This window comes from Mya arenaria, chromosome 10 (assembly GCF_026914265.1).
Source record: "Mya arenaria isolate MELC-2E11 chromosome 10, ASM2691426v1".
NCBI classification, from domain to species: Eukaryota; Metazoa; Mollusca; class Bivalvia; order Myida; family Myidae; genus Mya; species Mya arenaria.
In genome coordinates this window covers 45,544,391-45,566,195 of record NC_069131.1, presented here as the reverse complement: position 1 = coordinate 45,566,195, position 21,805 = coordinate 45,544,391, and the positions used below count along the sequence as shown (strand labels likewise).

General features: G+C 34.3%; 1 protein-coding gene, 1 long non-coding RNA gene and 1 pseudogene across 2 annotated transcripts in view; 2 read left to right on the top strand and 1 right to left on the bottom strand.

The window, feature by feature from the left end:
- Nucleotides 1-676: 676 nt before the first annotated feature.
- LOC128207039 (uncharacterized) lies at nucleotides 677-3,485 on the bottom strand. Its single transcript, XR_008256640.1, has 3 exons — nucleotides 3,407-3,485; nucleotides 2,213-2,350; nucleotides 677-1,889 (listed from the first exon to the last, which is right to left on the bottom strand). It is a non-coding gene; the product is annotated as an uncharacterized LOC128207039 (long non-coding RNA).
- Nucleotides 3,486-5,734: 2,249 nt separating this feature from the next.
- On the top strand, nucleotides 5,735-9,083 carry LOC128204741 (uncharacterized; annotated as a pseudogene).
- A 2,602-nt stretch (nucleotides 9,084-11,685) lies between these two features.
- Nucleotides 11,686-21,805, top strand: part of LOC128205296 (uncharacterized) — a 106,750-nt gene continuing 96,630 nt past the window's right edge. Inside the window, exon 1 of the mRNA XM_052906828.1 lies at nucleotides 11,686-11,885. Coding sequence (XP_052762788.1) covers nucleotides 11,774-11,885 — 112 coding nt within the window. The 5' untranslated portion in view covers nucleotides 11,686-11,773. The remainder of the gene's footprint in view (nucleotides 11,886-21,805) is intronic.

Below are 21,805 nucleotides of genomic sequence, written 5' to 3'. Positions count from 1 at the left end.
CCCGAATACAATATCTTTTCCCACTATTTTTCAATTAGAATGTTAAAAATCAAGTAATTTGTAACTTTAACTTGCCAAATTCAAAGACTCATATTATAATAAATCATTTTATTTTATTTTATCATAAGACTGATTGAAATTGTGACCATAAAAGTAATATTGACACAAGGTTTGAATATTTTGAATTTCCAAGCTTTCTACTTTGGTGGTTTTCTTCAAAATTATGGAAGTTTTTGTACTTCCTAGAAATTAATTTTGAAAGTTTTAACCCATTTCTAAGAAGTAATATACTTCCTTTAATGGAAGCCCTGCATATAATTGTATTTATAACACACACCAAATTGACTCATAAAACAATAACTACTTACTAAATAATGCATTTACTGAAATATTGTTTACTGATTTATAACAAGCTTGTGACTCTGTTTATAATAGCAGAAAGCATGACAAATATTAAATGATTGGTGATTGCTAAAAGATTTACTGTGGTCTTCTATAGTATCACAAGGCAGAAATACCATGTTTTATGTTCATTCTTATTAGCAAATTGAACTCAAAATCCTTCATAAGAAACATTGTTGTTGACATCTATCAACCCATTTTGAAAAATCAGTGATAAGTCTTGTTTGGGAGTAAGAGTGCATCTTTAAAAATAGTGTGTGTTTTTTTTCACTTTATATGAAATATGTAACAATTCAATTTGACAAATGAGACAAAAAATTTAAGTTAGGAAATAGAAGTAGTAATTGTACATAATACAAAACAACAACAAAATTGACAAAGCTCAATATAACAGGAAATCTATTTGAAAACAAAAATTATTAAAGGCCATAATTATTTAAACTGAATTAAGGTATTGAAGTTATACACACTTTAATAAAAACTTTCACCGACAACATAATATTATCAAGGTACACTATGGGACTTTTATCCAAATTTTGAAGATATTTTACCGTGAATTAAAGGTATTTAAGTTTCATTACACCCAACCCCAAACTCCAAGGGCTACAAAGAGCGAAAAGTAAATATTTTGTCTATATTTGATTTTTGTTTCACATTATCAGAGCTTATGAAATAAACACAACAGTTTCTGGTGAAATAAACTTCAGTTAACAGAAAACATAAGTTCAACCGAACAGCATTATTGATACACATGCAAAAAAATCATTTGGATTGATCTTGTGAGTCTTCTGAACAGCAGTATTTCGATGTTTGAAAATATAAAGCAGTTTTATAAATTCATAAAAAATAATTAATAATAAGACAACCTGCTGAAATCATTTTAAATATTTTCTATGATGTCTAATGAACAATTTAAAAGACAATTTATGATAGTTTACCGTTCAATTTTGAAGAAAAAAAATACATAATGTCATGTAACCATACATTTTTATAGCTAATAAAACGCTTAAAAATCAACCCTTTTCTTGTAAAAATTGATAAAGCTTTATTGGACTTATTCATAAAATGTAATCATTCAAATAAATGAATTTTACATATGATACTTACTCAGAATTCAGATTTAAAAACAATGAATGTACTTTCAAATTAAAATATGTAAAGAAACAAGAACACTATGTACATGTAGGCGGTAATGCCCCTCCAAAAATGTCAGAGTGAAAGTTCTCAACTAATTTGTCTTTTTAATATTATAACATGTAAACAGTCTCTGTAGGTAATCAATGTCTATTTGTTTTATTTTGTCAATGGTATTCTTACATTTAGAATTTTTCACAATAAGTCTTCACTCTTCAACATTTGAAGTTTGGTATGTTCCCATGCGTTTGTACTTGTAGTGTGTGCACAGATGATAAATACTCAATGCTGAGTCAATGCTGATTTGGTTTTTATGCCCCTTCAGGTTCTTTACCCATCTAGAATGTTTAGTGCTGTAAAGGAAAAAAATGTACTTTAAAAGCATTTCTAACTTATTAGTATAGATAATAATACTGCCATACATGTATATACAAAATAAAATATAAACAGTTTAATATTTCTCGACATTATTTAAAAAAACAACAACAAGCTGATACATACATGTAGATAATATATAAAGGAAATTACTAAATTTATCAATAAAATTCATCATCATCATCATCATCATTGTCACCACCACCACCACCACCACCACCACCACCACTTGATTATTGAATACAGTGAGTTTATAAAACAACAAACACCAACTCAAATATGTTTTATATGAAATACTCACATCATCTCTATCAGATGTGACTGCCTTGTGGATGACATGGATGTCAAATCTGTCTCAATGATCTAACATATTTAATGCAGGCTGGAATTCTTCATAACCCCAATTTGTTGACTTAGTAATATTCAGTCATTTTCCTACCTGAAAGAAATTAAACTTCTGATTATCAACCGGCAGAAACTACAACTGTGAAAGACAAATGCACATGTACCAATTATACATTCTGCACTAATATCCGTTTTAGCCAAGAGTAAATTGGTAAGCACAAACGTGTAGTTGTGCATATGGTTGATAATGATTCACAACAGTACGGGGTTTTGACGAGACCTACACCAAGCAAATGAATGTCGTTAGTGTCAAAGCTGTCGTGGCTTCCAGCCCGAAACCATGTATGTCTTTTCTTACAGGTTTATTTTGAAAATATGCAGTTTGTAAACAAATAATGGATATGTTTATGTATTATGGTATGTTAAAAATAGGTCATATACCAAAACACATCATTTTTAAACAAAATTTTAAGTCTAATATTTTTCTAAGATAAAACAATCAAATAAAAGATTACATACTCATATCATATACATAAATAATGTGCATAAGTACATTTAAAAATATGAAACATGTACATAATGCACCAGTCAATTGTAACCATGGCCCCCCAGGTCCGGTTATGCCGGGGATAGCCAGGGAAACGGGCTGTGTTTTTACCTTTCAGGTGGCCCTGCAGTGCCGGGTGAATGCGGTGGTTTTGTCTACAAGCAAAATATAGCGGGGAATATGCCTTACCTAGGCTCCCTGGGGTGCGGGGGCATATGGCAGGGTTTTGACAATCAGTTTGTCCTCGCAGGACGAGGATTTTACCTGGGGTTGGCTGGACCGAAAGTCAAAGTAACCATGCCCCACCACCGCATTCACCCGGCACTGTGGGGACACCTCGAAGGTAAAAACACGGTCCTTTCCCCCCGCTATCCCCGGTATAACCCCGACCTGGGGGGGGGAGCGTGGTTACAATTGACTGGTTCATAAGTAGATGTAACATGTGTATTTATAATAATATATAATTATAATACATGTATGTAAAAATATTAACACGCTGTCTTAACATTTAGCAAATAAAACTGATTTAAGAATTCCAAAGATAAATTAAAAAACAAACATTTTTGAACACATCAACGTACAAAACTACTCAAAGATACTTACATACATAGCCCTTTGATACGAATATCCCAGTTCCATGCCGATTGTTGACATTCGTTTTTTCGACAGAAAATCTTCTCTTACGCGTATTATTCACTTATAATCCATGTTTTACTGTAATGACTCAAATTGTTAGGTGTATCGTAATCAACTGTCAGTGTGCACTTTGAGTGTTTACTTATTTTAAACGTATATTCATGATAAAATCATCACCCGAGTTTCCAACTGCTACGATGTAGAAATTCCATTATTGACCTATGAATAGCGGGGAAATACCTTCTGGTTCTAAATATAGCAACATCCGGTATGTGTTACAACTCAGGGACAATCGTAATAAAATTTTACTAATGTCACCTTAAACACATTAACAAATAAAGTTAGGTGAAAATTTAATTCCAACTATATCGATTAGATTAAAGAAAAAAGATTACCTCATGGTTAATCAATGCAGTAAACATAACAAAACAACATTAAACATAATTATTCCCATTCACATAATTACCGGTCCACATATTTTACATTTCCGGCACATGATATTTCAGATATTTCAGGTAACCAATCGGAAAACGTAAACGAATCGGGAACAGTTATTAAATTTATTTGTCGTTCTTCCGAAATAATGTTTTGAAGATAAATTGAAGACTATCTATTCAACCATAAAAAGCATTTTTAACATCCATACAATCGCCACCCATTTGCATTTTTTAATCATTATAAAATAACAGTAAAACCCAACTGTCAACCAACTTAAAAACCGCTCCTACCACTAACTAAAATAAATTCCCATTCCATAATAGGCGCGCACTTCAGTGCGGCGCCAATCATAACTACTCGGTGTTCCGATTGATACCAACTTCCCCCAAATAGATAAAAGGTTACACGGTACTATTACAATATCCGTTATGTTTCTAAACCTCCTACGCGGTAATCTCTCTTGGCGACAGCAAAAAGGCGAGTTTTGAAAAATTAACATTGAACTTAATTGTTTGTTTTGAAAGTTTCATTCAAAATAATGAACTCCAGATAATTCCCTCTTAATGTATAGAATTTTTTATCCCCGTTCTATTTACTCAAGAGTAAAATGTGTTTACAAAAACAAAAATACAATATATATTTAGCCCGGAATATACATAACTGGGTATTCTCATACCGGTACAAATAAAGAGTGAATTTCATGCTATTGAAATTCATCAATTAGACCAATGCCACTTATTTCTTCCGAAGAAACGCGTGTAAATGTTTGGTATAATTTATTTTGTACCGGAGGATTAGCTTGGAAAAAACAGAATATCTATAATTCCGGGCTTAAACTGTTGTAACAATATTATTAACCATAATGTCCTTCGAACATATGTATACCCAACATATTATCATTGAAAAAATAACTATTTTTGGGTTATCTACATGCACGCCTTTCTTCTAATTTTATTGCGCCGACTTAATGCTATGCATCAATTTTTTTCTTGTTTATATTGTGGCCACAATTTAGTAACTTGAGGCCACGACTTAGTAACTTGTGGCCACAACTTAGTAACTTGTGACCACAACTTAGTAAATTGTGGCCACAACTTAGTTTATTGTGGCTACAACGTAGGCCATAACTTATTAACTTGTGGCCACAACTTAGTAAATTATAATACATTTTAACGTGCTCAGATTATGGCCTTTTGAATTTTACTAATAATTAAACTAAGCCACGTATATTCTTTACAGCGTTTACAATTATGATTAATCTAAATTAACGGTAAAGATAAATGAAAGGGGAGTAAATCCTGACCAACTTTATTTATATATTAGACAAATAAATCAATTGCATTCATAAAACTTAACTTTTAAACTTTAAGGTTTTCATAACGTGATTTTGAACATTGCGGAAACTGAACTCCCATTAGTTTAACTTTCTTTGCAAAAAATACTACAACTTTGATAAATTTGTAAACATTCTTAATAAATATGGTCTTAAAAATATAATGCATTGAATATGAGGTGTCAATGCATTTAAACATTATTACACAAAGCAATTAAATACTTAGCTTTTGTAAATTGGTGCAATGTACACATACTAACAAAGAATTAAAACATGTTTGTAACGTTTCGGTAATGACGAAAATTAGAAGTATTGCGCTTTGTTCTTCCAGAAACACAGGAACGTATTGACAGTGTAAGAAATTTAATCACCAGTCTAGATAATCAAATCGCCCGCACCGAAAGGCTCATTAACCAAGTGCAAATAAGTGACTCGGTCACCGTAAGAGAGGAACTTGAATCCTTAAAAAGTACGGTCGAAGCAAAGAAAGAGCAACGTGATTTGTTTATGCGACAGATTGAACAATGGCTCTTACTTCTGGAGAACGATCAGCGCTGTGGCGTAAGAGGCAAAGGGAAAACGAGACCGAACACGAGGAGTACAAAAGGAAAGAAAGGGAAAGAAAGATACAAAAAAAAGAAAAGCGCTCGGGCAACTAAAACCAATTAAAGATCTAACAGAAAGAGAAAAACGTCAAAAGCGTCGGAATTGGAAAACACACGCCAAGAACAAAAGAGATAAAGAAAAAAGTATTAAAACTGCCTTAGCATCTATCTGCACGCCACCAAACTCACCCGAAGGGTTGCAACCAATTCCACAACAACAACAACAGCAACAACAACAACAGCAACAATGTAATAAAGTTAGGGGGCGACGAAAGAAGAATTTGAATCGATCTAGAGCGTATAGAGCACAGTTCAGGATGAAAATAGACCTAAACAAAGAGCGACGCTTGAAAAATAAGTATAAAACTAGATACTATAGGCTGATTAGGTCCCAGAAAGAGGATGACGTAGAAGAAACTGTTAAAAATATCATGTCATCTCAGAAAACAATGAAATCAACATTGACACTTTACTGTCTCCTTGTCAATAACTTGCGAACAAAATATGCTTCATCCAACCGCAAAACAAAACAAATACTGAAAAGTCTTGTATTTAGAGAGTCTATGCTGAGGAAATATAAACTGAAAAGTTATACGGGCAAAGCAACAGGAATTTCTATGAGAGAAACAAGAACAAGAGATAGCAATTTCAGACTCAAGCAAATAGCTATAAGGAGAACTATTGAAAGTTTCTTTACAAGAGATGACAACTCCAGATTTAAGGCAGGTAAAAAGTTAACTAGAACAAAAAGAAAGAGAAAAATGCAAGTAAGATTACTCAATGACACTATTGCCGACCTTCACCAAAAGTACCTCTTTGAAAATAAATCAAAAATAAGTTACAGCCTATTTGCACGCTTGAAACCGTTTTGGGTTATTCAAGCAAGCGAAAAAGATCGACAAACGTGTCTTTGTAAAGTCCATGAAAACCCTTTAATGAAATTAAACAAGCTCAACTTTGAAAAAGCTATTGAACACAGGGATCTGAGAAAACTTATAAAGGACATAACTTGTAATGATCGGCAAAAATCATGTATGTACCGAACTTGCGATAGATGCAAAGACAAAAAAATCAAGACATGCACTGACAACGCCAACATTAACTATGGAAAAATAGTAACTTGGAAGGTCTGGAAGTCAAGACGAATCGAGAGAAAGGATCCAAAAAATGATACAGGAATCTCAAAGACGAACATTACAGTTAGAGAACCAGAAACTGGAACGATTTCAACATTGGTTGACGAATTGCAAACAGACATTGAACGTTTAGCAAGGCATGAATTTAATATTGCACACCAGTATATCACACTAAAGAAATTGAAAGAAACATGCAAAGATGACGAGTTAATAATGCACGTAGATTTCTCAGAAAACTATCAATCAAAATTAACAGAAGAAATCCAAAGCATGCATTTTGGCGGGTCAAAACGGCAAATTTCTAAACACACAGGAGTTGCATATGTCCACAACAAAACTATTTCGTTTGCCACGATTTCAGACACACTTAGTCATGCCCCTCCCGCAATATGGGCCCACCTTCAACCAATCATTTTGAATTTGAAAGACACATATCCAAGGCTTAAGAAATTACACATGATTTCGGACGGACCAACCACTCAGTATCGCTGTAAAACAAATTTTTATCTGTTTGCAACAAAACTCTTCTCGGAAGGTGGTTCATGGAACTTTATGGAGGCGGGGCACGGTAATGGGGCCCCGGATGGTGTGGGGGCTGCACTGAAAAGAAACGCGGACGCGCTTGTCAACACACATAACCGTGACGTCATCTGCGCAGCTGACCTCGTCGATGGTAAACTGCAATACTTATAATAAATAAACGAACGACCTGCACTGTCATTAAGACGTCCATTAAGTTCTTTAATTTAAATGTTCACTTTTAATGACAATTTATTTTAATTCACATATAATTATATATCCATACCAATACAATTACTATTGTAGTAAACATTAACTAAAACGAATATTAAATATTATGAACAAAATGAATTGAAAAATAACTATGATTTAAAAACCTTATTGTTAATGGGTAAGAAATATTTAATGTATTACTTTAAATCTTCTTTTCAATTACTTGACGTTTCAGTTAACTATTGTGCTAAGATGAATAATAATCATTTTATTCTTAAGTCTTAAGATATATGCATTGTATGCACAGTTGTTGCGTTTACTACAATGTATTTGTCTGTATTATAGGATTACAGCTGCAAAAAAGTACCATTCTTGCAGTCGAAGTGAAAGAAAACGATGTAATATTACAAGAGCAAACCATTCCGTTAGCTGTCAGCCCAGTTCCACAAACTATGAAGCTACACCAGGTATTAAAACTAAGTACTTAACTTACATTCATGCATATACACTTTTATGTATTTCTAGGTCTGTATAATATATTTGTAAAATATAAATGATAAAATATAACACAATCATATTATGATTTTATCGCATGTTAAAATTTGCCTACAAGTTAGTTTAAAATAACATATTATTATAAAAACACGAGCATACATGTTTACAGATTACTTGCAAAGAGAAAGGAGTTGTATCATCCAGGGTCCTGAGCTGTTTCTGTTCAGAGAATTGTTCCTGTTACGATCCTGTCACTACAAGATTTGATGTCAATGTAATCACAAAAATATCTTTGTTAACTTTATACAGCGACTACTTATTTAAAAAAAACATATATTGTTTAAAGATGCAAATGTTGGTCTGTCATGAAATTGTGCTAATAATACCTTGTTAGTAAAATTATCAAGCTAAATGTATATGGTACAGTTACTACCTTGCAGATGCATGAAAGTTCAATGACAGAGGGTACAACAGTGTCCATGCTTCCGGAGTCAGTGTCGAATAAGGTACCTTATCAATATGAAGTTCACATACATATATTCTCGCGAGTCCGGTACTTAAAATAGCATACCCAGTACACTACATGTTTAATAAAAATTCAATATAATTTTTATTGAAAACCTATCACCACCAATTAATGCGCATTTGATAATGGCATACATTAAGGGTATTGATATAAGATTTATATTATTTTCATTGAATAACTTAAATTTTCAATCATTTATAAACAGGATAGTGTGCTGGTCGTTCCTATGTCTTTGGACGAATCTCTCATCGACCGTTTTTGTGTTGTGGATTATGACGGCCGTCCATATCTAGGGAAAATCGTCGATGTCGATGACAACAATATTGAAGTTTCCGCCATGATTTGTTTGGCCTCTTACCCCAGATGTTATTTGGTATGAGGGAGTTAAAGTGGTCACCTTGCTCAATAATGAACCAAGCCTTGTAACCACAAGGCACCGTGCTATTGACAAGACTGTTTGGGAAGCAATAGTGAAAAAGATGGAACATTAATACATGTATATGTTATACGTACAATGTAGTTTTGAATACGAGTTTGAATACGAGTTTCCCGCTCGCATAGAAGCGGTTATTTTTGGTTTTCAACAGTTCATGGCATTTAATCGTTTGTGTTCAGAGTTAATGTGTTTAAATCGTCAATGTCACAGACTTACATTAATGCCAAGAGAATGCTGCGTCTATCTACATTGATAAATCCCATTATATTAAGACATGAGTTTAATTGTATATACATATGTTGTATGAAATCGTTATTGAAATGGGAAGTTGAGCATTGTTTATTTGTTATTTTTTTGTTCTTTAATGTTCAAATTGTATGCAAAATAAAAATGTGAACACAAGTTTAAATCTTCCCATAATCTCATGTTTATTGCCATAAAGATTTCTAATTAAAAATTATGCCACTTACCTGTCATTACCGAAACAGTTGCTGTTTTTTGATAATTATATTGCAAACAATTCGATCGCTCACCTTACAATTAAGTATTCTTGTTAAACAAGGAAAATGACATTAGTAATGATAAACCTAATAGCACTAGCATAGATGATAGTTTAAAAAAATAAAAATTGTTAACAATCTTGATGCGGTAATGACTTCCGTAAAATAAGCATTGTCTGTTTATTAAATATAACGAACTATCAAATAAAACAAATGAATCTGGTCTAATTCATAGGCATAAAGACCATTTGTAAAGACTGATTTGTATTAGTGTACATTTTAAAGATATTATCTTTGATTATATTGGCGTTGCGGTAATGACTTCAATCTTTGGGTCATATTGTTTCAAACACACTGTGATGTAAATATGGCAGATTTATGCGCGGACATGTTAATAATCTGACAGTAGAATGTCCGTAGAGTGCACATAGAAGTTAAAAGAAGGTGTCCTAAACGCAAGATGAACTGTGTTAAGCTAGCCTGTAGATTGGCGACTTTTATAGAATTACCCCAATATCGATTAGATTAAAGAAAAAAGATTACCTCATGGTTAATCAATGCAGTAAACATAACAAAACAACATTAAACATAATTCTTCCCATTCACATAATTATCGGTCCACATATTTTACATTTCCGGCACATGATATTTCAGGTAACCAATCGGAAAACGTAAACGAATCGGGAACAGTTATTAAATTTATTTGTCGTTCTTCCGAAATAATGTTTTGAAGATAAATTGAAGACAATCTATTCAACCATAAAAAGCATTTTTAACATCCATACAATCGCCACCCATTTGCATTTTTTAATCATTATAAAATAACAGTAAAACCCAACTGTCAACCAACTTAAAAACCGCTCCTACCACTAACTAAAATAAATTCCCATTCCATAATAGGCGCGCACTTCAGTGCGGCGCCAATCATAACTACTCGGCCATCTCCGGCAAGCTTCGAGATAGATACTGACCGAGGTGTTCCGATTGATACCAACTTCCCCCAAATAGATAAAAGGTTACACGGTACTATTACAATATCCGTTATGTTTCTAAACCTCCTACGCGGTAATCTCCCTTGGCGACAGCAAAAAGGCGAGTTTTGAAAAATTAACATTGAACTTAATTGTTTGTTTTGAAAGTTTCATTCAAAATAATGAACTCCAGATAATTCCCTCTTAATGTATAGTATTTTTTATCCCCGTTCTATTTACTCAAGAGTAAAATGTGTTTACAAAAACAAAAATACAATATATATTTAGCCCGGAATATACATAACTGGGTATTCTCATACCGATACAAATAAAGGGTGAATTTCATGCTATTGAAATTCATCAATTAGACCAATGCCACTTATTTCTTCCGAAGAAACGCGTGTAAATGTTTGGTATAATTTATTTTGTACCGGAGGATTAGCTTGGAAAAAACAGAATATCTATAATTCCGAGCTTAAACTGTTGTAACAATATTATTAACCATAATGTCCTTCGAACATATGTATACCCAACATATTATCATTGAAATAATAACTATTTTTTGGTTATCTAAATGCACGCCTTTCTTCTAATTTTATTGCGCCGACTTAATGCTATGCATCAATTTTTTTCTTGTTTATATTGTGGCCACAATTTAGTAACTTGATGCCACGACTTAGTAACTTGTGGCCACAACTTAGTAACTTGTGACCACAACTTAGTAAATTGTGGCCACAACTTAGTTAATTGTGGCTACAACGTAGGCCATAACTTATTAACTTGTGGCCACAACTTAGTAAATTATAATACATTTTAACGGGCTCAGATTATGGCCTTTTGAATTTTACTAATAATTAAACTAAGCCACGTATATTCTTTACAGCGTTTACAATTATGATTAATCTAAATTAACGGTAAAGATAAATGAAAGGGGAGTAAATCCTGACCAACTTTTGGTTCATGCTCTCAAAATTGCTCGGCTGTAGAACGGACTATAGATTCTCACGCTGTTCGTAAACAACTAATCTCGGTTTTCATTGGTTCGTGTTCACTGAAGCGTGACACATGCTTCGGTTTCGACATACAACGCGTTCAAAGAGATGCCGATTAAGTTAAAATACAATATCGCTTAATATCATTCTGACGTTATAACGTGACTAAAATGGAAGTTAATTTCCTGTGTGTGTTTCTAAATATTGGAATTATTTTGCTGTTTTATTTAAACGTGATTTGCACAGAAAATGCTGTTGTTGAGGTTGAGCAACGTTATGCTGGTAAATACCCTGTTTCATCCATCTACAATGTAGCTTCTCTATCATGGTACTAAGAGTTAACGATCTTATAGGTTCAGGTTGCGTTTTTTTTTCGTGGTATTGTTTAAGTAAACCTTTTAATTAGTAGCAAAAAAAGAGATAGCTTTATTTTTATTGTTATGACCATGATGACCGATTTTCGACCTTTGGCACTGTGAGTATTCAACTTTGACCCTGGTATACTATACACTGTCGGACATGTATGTATTTGTCATCGCGCATATTCGTCACGAAAATAGAACATCATTTATCCGAACTTGTGAATAATTGATTGATGTTTTAATTGAATATTACCTTATTGAATGTCGAAAGTCACATCCCAAAATATGAAAGGATAAATGTATGTCAAGACAAATTTGTCCATAGGTTGTATACTGTATAGTACTGTATGAAAATAGCCAATCATTTTGGTGCAAAAAGGCTGTAACTGCACTTGCATCAATTTTGCAACTAAAACTTTGTCAATAACCCATTGAGATGAGATGAAACTGGAATAGTTTGAGAATATCATGGTTATTATGCCCCCCTTCGAAGAAGAGGGGTATATTGCTTTGCACAGGCATGTCGGTATGTCGGTCGGTTGGTCGGTCGGTCCGTCGGTAGATCAAAGCTTGTCCGAGTGATAACTCAACAATTCCTAGACGTATGGTCATCAAACTTCACATGAAGGTTGGGCCTGACCAGTAGATGACCCCTATTGATTTTGGGGGTCATCGGGTCAAAGGTCAAGGTCATAGTGACCTTTAATGGTAAAATAATTTTAAAGCTTGTCCGAGTGATAACTCAACAATGCCTGCACCCATGGCCCTCAAACTTGACATGGAGGTTGGGCCTGACCAGTAGATGACCCCTATTGTTTTTGGGGGTCATCAGACCAAAGGTCAAGGTCACAGTGACCTTGAATGGTAAAAGGTTGTCCGAGTGATAACGTGACAATGCCTGCACCCATGGCCCTCAAACTTGACTTGGAGGGTGGGCCTGACCAGTAGATGACCCCTTTTGTTTTTGGGGGTCATCAGACCAAAGGTCAAGGTCACAGTGACTTTGAAAGGTAAAAGGTTGTCCGAGTGATAACTCAACAATGCCTGCACCCATGGCCCTCAAACTTGACATGGAGGTTGGGCCTGACCAGGAGATGACCCCTATGGTTTTTGGGAGTCATATGGCCAAAGGTCAAGGTCACAGTGACCTGGAATGGTAAAAGGTCCGAGTGATAACTTGACAATGCCTGCACCCATGGCCCTCAAACTTGACTTGGAGGTTGGGCCTGGCCAGAAGATGGTCCCTATTGATTTTAGGGGTCATTGGGCCAAAGGTCAAGGTCACAGTGACCTGGAATGGTAAAATGTTGTCCGAGTGATAACTTGACAATTGCTGCACCCATGGCCCTCAAACTTGATTTGGAGGTTGAGCCCGGCCAGAAGATTGTCCCTATTAATTTTAGGGGTCATTGGGCCAAAGGTCAAGGTCACAGTGACCTTGAATGATAAAAGGTTGTCCAAGTGATAACTCAACAATGCCTGCACCCATGGCCCTCAAACTTGACATGGAGATTGGGCCTGACCAGTAGATGACCCCTATTGATTTTAGGGGGTCAAAGGTCAAGGTCACAGTGACCTTGAAAGCAAACTCGACAATTCTTGGACCTATGGTCATCAAACTTAACATGAAGGTTGGGCCTGCCCAGTAGATGACCCCTATCGACTTTGGGGGTCATCAGGCCAAGGTCAATGTCACAGTAACCTTTAACGCAAAAAAATTAACAAATCTTCCCCCACTGATATCTCAACAATGCCTGAACCTATGATCATTAAACTTGACATGGATGTTAAGCCTAACCAGTAGATCACCCTTATTGATTTAGGATTCATAGAGCCAAAGGTCAAGGTCACAGTGATCTTGAATGGTAAAAGATTGTCCGAGTGATAACTCAACAATGCCTGAACCCATGGCCTTCAAACTTGACTTGGAGTTGCATCTGACTTGTAGATGACCCCTTATGATTGAAGGGGTCATCGGGTCAAAGTTCAAGGTCACATTGACCTTGAACGAAAAAAACTTGTCTTGTGATAACTTGACAATGCCTGCACCCATGGCCCTCAAACTTGACATTTAGGTTTCTGGTGACCAGCTGATGACTCTGGATTTTGAGTTCATAGAGTCAAAGGTCATGACGGTCATAACACACTTTATCCTCACACTTTAATGGTCATAATCTTAAAACAGCAACAAATCAGCTGTCATTTCGGTCCATGCATATTTTTCATTCAATTGTCCATATAATCCTGACAACATGGCGCTCAGGGGGGGCATAATGTTTGACAAACATCTCTTGTTAAACATTGTTTTGCAGTGAGACAGTTAGATTGGTGAGCTTTGAATAAAAACTAAGATTGAAGAAATCTAAAGTAAATGAAAAAAACACATGCTTAAACTTTTCATTACTGGTTGACCACACAAATCCGTCAAGAAACAATAATATGATGATCTAGATTAATACAGTGGCTTGCCTAGCTGAATTATGGACCATGGATATTACAGGCCATACACTGGATAATTGCGTGAAATTTTCAGGGCAGTTAAAGAAATGTATCAGACAGTGTTTGGTGGAAAACAAACAACAGACATTTCCGTATTTTGAAGATTTTGTATTTTATTCGATGCAACCTCCACTTTACAAAGTCGCAAAATTTATCGGATAAATACAATTACTAATAAAATGAAAGTCAAGGTCCCCAATCTTGAAAAAGTCCTTGGAATGCTAAGAACAAAATTATCAGTAGATTTAATAAACATGTAAATTGTTATCACCATCTTTGTATAACGTAAACGTAAAAATATATATCACATGACGTGTGTCATTCCAACACATTGAAAGAAACGTAACAACACGCTGTCCACCTTGTATGACACACTTAACTAAATTGTGTATTTGTACTTAAATTACCATCTTTAAAGCTTTTTTCAAGCTCGATTACATTAAGTATCCAGTGTTTTAGTCATGTACTCTCGGCATTATTTAATACTTGGTATGACCACCATTTGCTTGGATGACCGCCCTGCACCGGCTGCGCATGGACAAGACGTAATTTCGACAAGTGGCCTGAGAAACACGGTTCCTCTCCTCCATGACAAACTGTTCCAGTTGCCTCAGATTCTGTGGAGCTCTTCTTCTGACAGCCTTACCGACTACATCCCAGATATGCTCAATCTGATTGAGGTCCGGTGAGCGGGATGGCATTGGCAGAACATTTACCCTGTGAGCAGCTAGAACAGCTGCTGTGCGACGTGCTGTGTGGCAAGGTGCCCCATCCTGTAACAATCGCATGCCTCTATTATTCGGTATATGAGGAATACAAACGGGAAGCAAAATCTCATTAATGTACCTGTCAGCATTTAAATTACCGTGAATTCTGACGGCAACAGTTTTTGTGTTCATTGACATCCCTCCCCAAATTATTACGGAACCCCCGACAAATGGTGTCTTTCCGACTATACAGCTATCTCTGAATCGTTCATTTCTCATTTGGTAAATTCGTACACGACCATCTTTATCGTATAAATTAAAGCGTGATTCATCGGTAAATAATACAGCCACCCAGTCCGCTCTGGTCATTCGTAAGTGACGACGAGCCCAGCGTAAACGGGTTAGTTTGTGCTGACCTCGATGTATCAGTAGCTCGACGTCGCCTGTCTTGAAGGTGTGTATTCAGAATGTTTCTGTCCTGATTTTTTGTAGTAGCTCGTCCTCTTGGCTGGCGTGGCAGGTCTCGGACAAAGCCTTTCGTTCTGTAATTACTGATGTGCGATGCACGTTCAGCATTCTTGCAACCTGAAAATGAACGAAATTTGCAGGTTTCTGAAAATGGCCTTAGTTATATTTAATATCTTTTTTTAAAAAGTCTGATCGAAAACAAAATTATAATGACTGGCAAAAAATCAGTAAACGAACACTTACAACATTGTAACTCGCACCACCTTAATTAGACCAATCGCTCTTGCTCTTTCTTGGTTTGACAGTTTCGGCATTTCAAAAATATTTCCTAATAACTGATGTCAATGTCCATGAATTTAACCGTTTATTTTTAGACTACTTAGAAAGTACATGTATTACTTACCAGTAAGCACAAGTTTCACGTGCACCGCGCCTCTAAAAACGAGTTCTTGGAAAAATAAAATCGATGCCCACATGAGCAATTAAACAGTTATTTATCTTTTTTTTTTGGGGGGGGGGGAAATAAATATAAAATCACATTAAAATATAATAATAACAGCGATTATAAAAACGAAATTTAATTTATTATAAATTTGCAAGAATACAGTTAATAATGTGGAGTACTGAATAGTTGGCTAAATTTGCGATTTTGAAAAAAGGGGTTTCATTGGATAACTAATAAAATCTGTTAACTTTTAGACTTATTTTATTGTAAATTTTATATCAAACAATGTCCTCTGTATTAATCTATATTTCCTGAAAATATTATTCAGTTCCTTTCGGTAGTTTTAAAGTTATTGCGAAAATGCTACTGGTAGCGTTAGAAAAGTTGTTAAGTGTATATAACAGACCATATTTTGGGACATAACAGGCCATACAAAACGTACCATATTTGGGAACATTAGGGACTATATTTTGGAACATAATGTATCATCTAGAGAAACATAACAGACCATGATTTTTTTAACATGATTTTCCCATCGTCTTCATGTTTTAACAAATATAAATGGGCATTTTGATATGACATCTGCCAAATGTCTTCCAAGTCACAAATATACATGCAGGCGCATAGCTGCCTATATGCAAGTATGCGGCTGAATCCATGTGATTCTGACAACAACAAAAAACAGCCAAAGTTGCAATATGTGTACTTCACTACATGATCCTAAAACTGTCCATGATCCTAAAACTGTCCATACTCCAGTACCAAGTACAACACATTAGAAAGCCCAGAATGCACCAATGGTTTAAAATTTTCCGAGGTGGCATGCCCCTGGACGCACCTAGCACAATTTTGAATCCACATGAATAGAGGGCTAGCTGAGATGGTCCGAAATGTCCAAAGCTTAAACAAACTAAGTAAAATTATAAATTATGGTCTTTGATGTCCTGAAATATGGTACGTTTTAAAGTTTAAACATACTGTTTAAGTAAAATTAAATCATGATCTGTAATGTCCCCAAATATGTATGTTAAAAAGTTATGTAATGTCCATGGACCATATTGTCCTGACACTAACTAGCTTAGCAACACTGGTGAAATTTCATGGTGTTTCATTAAGTATTTTTCTATTAAATGCCATTCAATGTTCTTATAATATAAATACATGTGAAAATCAAAATATGGCATGTATGATGTCAGAGCGTGTTCACATCTTATAGGCCTTGCAGTAATGTTGACCTACATTCTGATTCAAGATATTTACATCTGCGAATGGTGAGTTTTGAAACACAGCAAAAAAAATATATCTTTGCAGCAAGCCAATTAAGAATGCACACTTATTAATCATAAGTTTATGGACATGTATTTCAGTGAGTTAGACATTTGGCAGGTTGTTACCAATCAAGTTTTTGATGTTATTTTGTTTTTTCGTTTTATCTTCAATTCGAATCAAACATATAGTGACACTCTTAAATTCAAAATCAATACATACACATGTATATACAGTATATATATGTTACAGTAAGATTGTGAAACCAGGGATTTCATGAAATCCCTGAAAATTTCAGTAATTTCGCGAAATATACATTTTGACTGATACACCTTAGACTTCTTACTAAGTAATGCATTTATGGAAAATATGAATTACTGATAACAATATTGTAACCGTGAGTTTAATAGCAGAATTTAGCGCAAAAATAATAAATGATTGGTGAATGCTAAAAGATTTACTGTGGTCTTCTATGATCTCATAAAGTGGAAATACTGTGTTTTAAACTCAATATCCTTCATAAGAATCATTGTTTTCAACATTTATTCATCCTTTTTGGAAATTTAAAACAATATTATAATTGTGGTCAATCTTATTTGGGAGTAAGAGTGCATCATTCTTTAAAGAACTCATCTATTTCAACATCCTTTTGTCAAAATTTAGCAAAACTTTTTTAGAATTGTCTATTATCTTTGGAATTTTTTATTTTTTTTAAGTGTTCGGTATTTGTGCCCTCCATAGCATGAATTGAAGGTTTATTTACTTTCCATAAAATGAACAAATGCCCTTCACCCATTCCCATAGTTCAAATAAAATTTGCAACTCTCACATATTTGCCCGCAGATAGTCTTTCAGCGCTTCGCGCTTTGATTATATTCTTAACCAGATTTTCACAAAGGGAAAACAAATTATAAGAATGACTTGTGTCATTGTTTGGGCGGGCTAGTGGGAGGGCAGCGTCAAAGTCGTCAAAGTCACCTTAAGTATCGAATAAATTTAGCTAGGTTTGACATCTAGTGACCAAAGTTGGTATATAGGAAGAGGTTATAGAGACCTTTCATGAGATTGTGTTTTGGGCCCCCGAGAGTAATGGTCACTGTTTACTTTTTAAATTTGATTTTTATTACTTTCGACAGGCACATACATCAATATTGTATTCACTTCTAAGTCAAAGCGGCTTAGTCAAGCACGCTCTTATGACAGCTCTTGTTATATATATATTGCAAATAAAAAATTGCTTTATATTTTTAGAAAACAATATAAGAGGTATTTTTTTAAAGCTTTATTTGATCACATACTATATTTTGTAAGAAAAACAATCGTTATGGATTTGTTTAACAAGGGAATTACAGTCAGTGGGCGAATAATTGGTACAGAGAAGAAAGTGGCCCTAAACCGGTATACTTAAAATAAACATTTCTTATCTTATACGCATATTTCCAGCCGAAAAATATTATTCAACGGAAAGCAATTTGCATGTGATTTAATTATTTGCATTTTTTGAATTCTCAGTCAAGAATTTATTCCTTCTTTTCTTTTGTTAATGCATTGTGAATGCTTCAATGGGCAATACCTAATACAGTATTCATGAGCTCTTCTGACCATTATGGCTTAAGCGACGGAGTTGACTTATTGAAGTCATTTGGATATTCATGAGTCAATGTAGTTGAAAGTCATGCTAGTGTTTAAGAATTTCTGAGAAGTAGATTATATGGAATCCATTGTGATATTCCAGGGTTCTCAATAAGTTTCAGTTGAACCATCTCAAATTGTAATGTAACTGACCAGCTGCTACTTATTCTACTTAAAATTCACTTATTTTTCCAAATTGAACCAGTTATTTTGGCGGGCAGCTATGAGTTATAATATTTAGAAGTCATGCTGATGTCTTTGACAAGCAAAAAAAGTAGATCTATTTAAGTGTTTTGGATTTTCATGAGTTCTGTAGTTTTAAGTCATGAATGCAGGTGTTTATAAATTTTATATATAAATATGAAATTCATGAGCTATTAATAGTTTGAAGTCATGCCGGTGTGTACAATGTAAGTCTAAAATAATAGACTTTCTTTACTTTATTCCAATCCCTAAATGTCTTAACAGGTTTGAAAAATATTAAAATTGTATTTAGAGTATCTAATGTGTGAAATAAGATTATAAAAGTTTATATTTATTATTGACCATGTACCATGTAATTGCATGAGTATTTTTCACAAAATACCGTAAGCATTAAATCTACTAAAAAACTCAAATTGGTAAACAAAGCTTCAAATGAAACTGACATCAGTTTTGCATATATGTGAACTACTTAGGCCCAAAAAAAAACACACCTGTGTTTCCGGTTACCCGACTGACCCTATGTTTTCCTCCCCGACCCTAATTTATTTTAGACATGAAAGTAAAAAATATTTATTTTTTAAATTGTATTGTAAAATATATAACTTTTTGTTAAAATTAATTATTTTCTTTGTTTGTCTTTCAATGTCCCCGGGGAATAAACTTTAATTCCTGATTATGTATTACCGAGACGGGAGAACAAAATGGCAGAGGGCGGCTAACCCTGTCCGATATCTTCTAATTGGCAAACTCATGTTTACGGTCCAAACACGTGGTTGATCACAGGAGACATATTTTGCTGTCTTTATAATGATTTTTTTTTTTAAATTATAGTTTGCGGTGTTATTTATCCATATCCATGTCCAAAATTAAAGTAACTTTTTTACGATAAGGCTTTGCGAATTCATGCAGGCTAACTGCCAGGTTCCAATACACATTTCATTAATCGTTACATTAATTTATCCGCAATTATCAATGGTTATTTATTTCGCCTTATTTAAGTCCCATCAACTGTAATCCAAACAAAAACCTGCGAATGTTAACAACACATTAATTGAAATGTGTCGGCTGCAGATCAAATGGTACAATTTGTGACGTCAGAGAACGAGTGGTGATAAGATCAAAGGCGCGTGGCTTTGGTTTGTATTTAATTCGGTCAGTTGGATACCGTATGATCCCATTTGATTGCCAGGATTTCACTTAGGCTGGTAAGAAAATACCATACGATCGAAAAATTAATAATCAATTATCGTCGTCTGGGAATCTTAAAACAATGACCGAAATGTTTGAATTCACTATAAATATGAATGAAACTTTGATTGTACGAAAATAAGATACGTTAAATAAATCCATATCCGAGTTTACTTGTTGTATTATTGACCTACCTCCACTTGAAAGCCTAGTTTAAGGAGCTCACAGCTGACAAGAAAATAGGCGATTTTCCTCTAGCAAATCAACAAATTTAGTTGACAATTGACTGTTTGGTTAGAACATTATCACAGATTTGTAGAATTGAAGTGCTGGATTTTCCTAAAAACCGATTGCAACTTATAAACGAGTATTGTATACAAAAAATACACGATTTCATGGGCAAAATTGGCGGGAAAATAGGTAAACGAAGGTAAGGAAATTATTTCAGATATTAAACAATGATATTTTTATCAGACTTTTTGTAAATAAGGAAACGCTTAGATATAAAATAATTGATCTGAATAACAGATGCAGCAGTAAATTGCATGATATGGAAACCGTAAAAAAAAAAAAAAAATCCCGACCAACCGACCCTATCTTTTTTTGCCATGTTACCGGAAACACAGGTATTTCTTTTTTTGGCCTTACAATAAGCGTGTTTTTATGAACTTTTTTAGACATTATACACATTAAACCAGAAACCCAATAGGAACAACTGGCTGAACAAGCATGGTAGCATTTAATATGTGAAGGATTTGCCTTATATAAAACATCTATCCACTAATAGAACCTGACCTCTGATTATGAACCATTTTTCCCTATTAAGCAAGCTGTTTTGAATCTACTAATATAAATTCAATGATCAGTGGTTAATATTCATAAATCACAGGCTTTAAGTACAAAACAGTCGTACATGTATGTAAATGCAGAGTTTCCTCTGGGTTTTAAATAGTTGTCACCACTTTTTCACTGGGGTCAAGGTGTGTCATTATAAATAATTGTTATAAGGGTGTACCATTTACTCAGAACAATTTATGACCAGTTACAATTAATTCTACTTAACTTGAAGTAAGAAGTATAAGTACACATTCATTTAAACGTAATATCCCTTGTCAGAAAAAAATCACATTTTAAAGGGCCCTATCCCCATTCCCCTTCACCTGAGAGACAGCCCTTGTTTCATGACAACAAAGGGTACTGATAACAATACTGTGAAATCATAAATATTCGTGTGACATTAATTTTTGTGGATTTTGTGGGTTGGCTTATCAATGAATTGAAGATATATCCCAACAAACAAAATTTTTACCTTTACTTCTGAAATCATACTCGGCCTAAATAAAAGGATATATATGTATTCACATAATGGTGAATATACATGTACATACCGTCTCCATGGCCTAGTGGTTAAGGCGTCCACCTACAGAGCAG